The sequence below is a fragment of the Diabrotica undecimpunctata genome, chromosome 10 (assembly GCF_040954645.1).
Source record: "Diabrotica undecimpunctata isolate CICGRU chromosome 10, icDiaUnde3, whole genome shotgun sequence".
In the NCBI taxonomy this organism is placed as follows: Eukaryota; Metazoa; Arthropoda; class Insecta; order Coleoptera; family Chrysomelidae; genus Diabrotica; species Diabrotica undecimpunctata.
In genome coordinates this window covers 80,522,682-80,525,994 of record NC_092812.1, presented here as the reverse complement: position 1 = coordinate 80,525,994, position 3,313 = coordinate 80,522,682, and the positions used below count along the sequence as shown (strand labels likewise).

Below are 3,313 nucleotides of genomic sequence, written 5' to 3'. Positions count from 1 at the left end.
TCTATTCACTTTGCTGTCTCGATGCGAACTCCGATTTCGAGAATTGATTTATAAAATAACGTACCTAATGGATTGGTATTTCACATTGGTAAAACGAAAATCATAAATTTACTTCAAAAGTGTTTAACTATGTATTAGGTTAATGTCAACTATCAAAATATCATCTGTTAAAATATAAGTTTGTATTTAGGTTCCAATAAACGATTACAAAGCTTATCCAATTATTAAAATATCCTAATATATGTGGATACATTAATTATAAACATGGCACAGTCACACATGCATGGACCTGTAAAATTGCCTCCAGATTTCGACATACAGGGGCAGAATGCAGCTACCACATGGAAGTTTTGGAAGATCTCATTTAAAGATTATCTAGTAGCCACAGGGAAAGATCAGTCTTCCGATAATATAAAGCTGGCAATCCTCAGAAATATAATAGGAGCCGAGTCCGCTAGAATAATGTGCACAATTGCAATCCCTGATGGAACCGGTGAGCCCTACAAATACATGATGAAACAGCTAAAGGTATATGTTAATCCAAGAGCCAACGAAGTGTTTGAAAGGTACAAGTTTTTAAGCAGAAACCAAAAAGAGGGCGAATCTTTTGAGCATTACCTCACTGAAGTAAAGCACCTGGTGAAATCTTTTAATTTTAATGTAACTGAACCAGATGAAACAACTGAGGAGGAAGCTCTAAGAGACAGAATTGTCATGGCCATTCGTGATACAGTCACAAGACAAGCTCTACTAAGTATAGACAAGCTAAAGTTAAATAAAGTCATAGACATTTGCCGTGCAAGTGAAATCAGTAAGAACCAGAACAAAATGTTTGCAGAAGAGAGCATCGCAGAAATTCATGCTATCAAGAGGTTTCCCAAGGATAAACACATATCGCATACAAGCTGAAAACAGCAAGACAAATTTAAATGTAGGCGCTGTCAAACAATGCACGGGCCAAGGAAATGTCCAGCATTTGGAAAATCATGTTCACGGTGTGGAATCTTGAACCACTTTGCAGTTGCTAGTAGAGCCATAAAAGATGCTCTAAACAACGAGCTTGACAGGCTAGTGCAGAGAAAAGCCATAGTAAAAGTGGATAAAATAGACCCTCGTGCCAGCATAAACCGTATAGTAGTTGTTGAAAAAAGTAATGGTACATTGAGATTATGTCTAGATCCACAAAAACTTAATGGTCAAATTGTAAGAAAACCACAACCAGTCAAGACCATTGAAGAAGTGTGCTCCAATATGAACGGAAAAAAATATTCACTGTATTTGATTTGGCTGAAGGGTACCACCACTTAGAATTAGATGAGAACTTCTCTTGGAAATGTTTGCAGTTTTGCTACACCTTTTGGTATCTACAGATATGTGGTTCTGCCTAATGGACTTTCAAACTCCCAAGACTTATTCCAGGAACAAGTTGAAAGAAATTTTGGAGACTTAGAAACTGTCAAGATCCTACAAGACGACATGATAGTAGTGGGCCGAGATAAAGAGGAACATGATAAAGCAGTTGCACAAGTGATAAAAAGAGCTAAAGAAACCGGCGCCAAATTCATTAAAAAAAATTTCAATACTGCCAGAGGCAAGTAAAATTTATGGGACAAGTATTCTCAAAGAAAGGTATGGAAATAGAGCCAGATAGAGTTGAATAATTCAACTCTATCTGGGTCAAAGAATAATTCAAAGAATAATTGGAAGCTTTAATTATGTTAGAAAATATATCCCGAATATAGCAGAGCATATTAAACGTTTATGTGAACTTTTAAAATCTAATGTAGAATTTAAATGGCTGCCATTACAACAAAGGTGTTTTAAAAACTTAAAAGAAATAATTACTAAATCTCCTGCATTAACGCCATTTGACCCAAAGAGGAAGATTATACTACAACGTGATGCCTCCAAGAATGGATTAGGTTGCTGTATGTTACAAGAACATGAGAATAAAATTTAAATAAAATAAAAATAAAAATGAATGATCACAAAATGAACTACAGCCAAACAGAGAAAGAACTCTTATCAATTCATTCTATGATTTTAAGTTCCATGATGTTATTTATAAATCTATTGTTGATGTACAGACAGACCATAAACCAATTATATCTATTATGGCAAAACCTATATGTAAAATTGGATCTGTGAGATTACAATGATTCAGGTTGAAACTTAGAGATATTCCTTGGATACATTATATGTTTTAGCTAAAAATATCCATTTCGCAGACATGTTGTCACGTGCTGGTTTAAAAGTGCAGGAAAACGACCCTGAAATGATTGAAATGGTACATTCTGTGAGTAAACATCTACCAATCAGTATTGAGAAACGATCTGAATTAAGAGAATTCACGAGTAAGGATGAAACACTTTCAAAAATTTATAACTACTACTTCAATGGATGGTCAAAAGAGAATATGCTACCAGCAAATTGCAAACCATACTATAAGCTAAAAGATTGCATCTTTGTTGAAGCTGGTACAGTCCTCCTTGAGGACAAAATTATAGTTCATATAGCTCTGAGAAAGAATTACATGACAATAATGCATAAGGGACACCTAGGTATAAGCAAAACCATAAATAAGGCATGAAAAATATTTTATTGGCCCCACCTTAATGACAACATCACAACATTCATAAAAGAATGTAGGACATGTGAAAAGTACTTACCCAAGAATTTCAAGTAACCCATGTTACCTCATTCTGTACCTAAGTTACGATTTAATAAAGTTGCCTCTGATATAGTGGAGTTTGGCGCTAAATACTATCTTGTAACCATAGACTATCTTTCCCATTGGATAGATCTTGCCATTTTAAAAGATAAGACTTCAAATTCTGTAATCAGTGCATTCTAAGATCTGTTCAGTAAATTTGGATACCCACAGTTTTTAATTGCTGACAATTTACCCTTTGTGTCACAGAAATATTTCAATTATTACCGTGAAAAAGATATAACTATTGCAACATGTACTCCAGAGTGGCACCAAAGTAATGGTCTTGCAGAAAAGGCTGTCAGCATCTCAAAACAAATATTAAGGAAAAGTGTAGAAACAAACATTGATTTTCGTGATTCTGTAATGGAATATAACAATACAGGAATTATTGCACTGCATGCCTCTCCAGCCCAGATATTTCAAAGCAGGACTTTACGGACTCAACTACCCATAACTAGTGCAGTCACACTATTATCCTAATACGCTGATCAGCTTAAGTCACTAACTTCCTAATGTCCTAATCAGCTTAAGATGGAATACTGGTAGTTCTGTTATGACATTGTGAAGACACACTCAACTTCTAATACGGTGATTAGCTTG

At 34.9% G+C, this 3,313-nt stretch overlaps 1 protein-coding gene across 1 annotated transcript; it reads left to right on the top strand.

The window, feature by feature from the left end:
* The first annotated feature begins 264 nt into the window (after nt 1-264).
* On the top strand, nt 265-909 carry LOC140451781 (uncharacterized). Its single transcript, XM_072545637.1, has one exon. It carries the CDS (start codon nt 265-267, stop codon nt 907-909), a length of 645 nt encoding a protein of 214 aa, XP_072401738.1.
* The last annotated feature ends 2,404 nt before the right edge of the window (nt 910-3,313 follow it).

Excerpts from the sequence above, each read along its gene's own strand:
- LOC140451781 (XM_072545637.1), top strand. The coding sequence starts at position 265 with ATGGCACAGTCACACATGCATGGACCTGTAAAATTGCCTCCAGATTTC.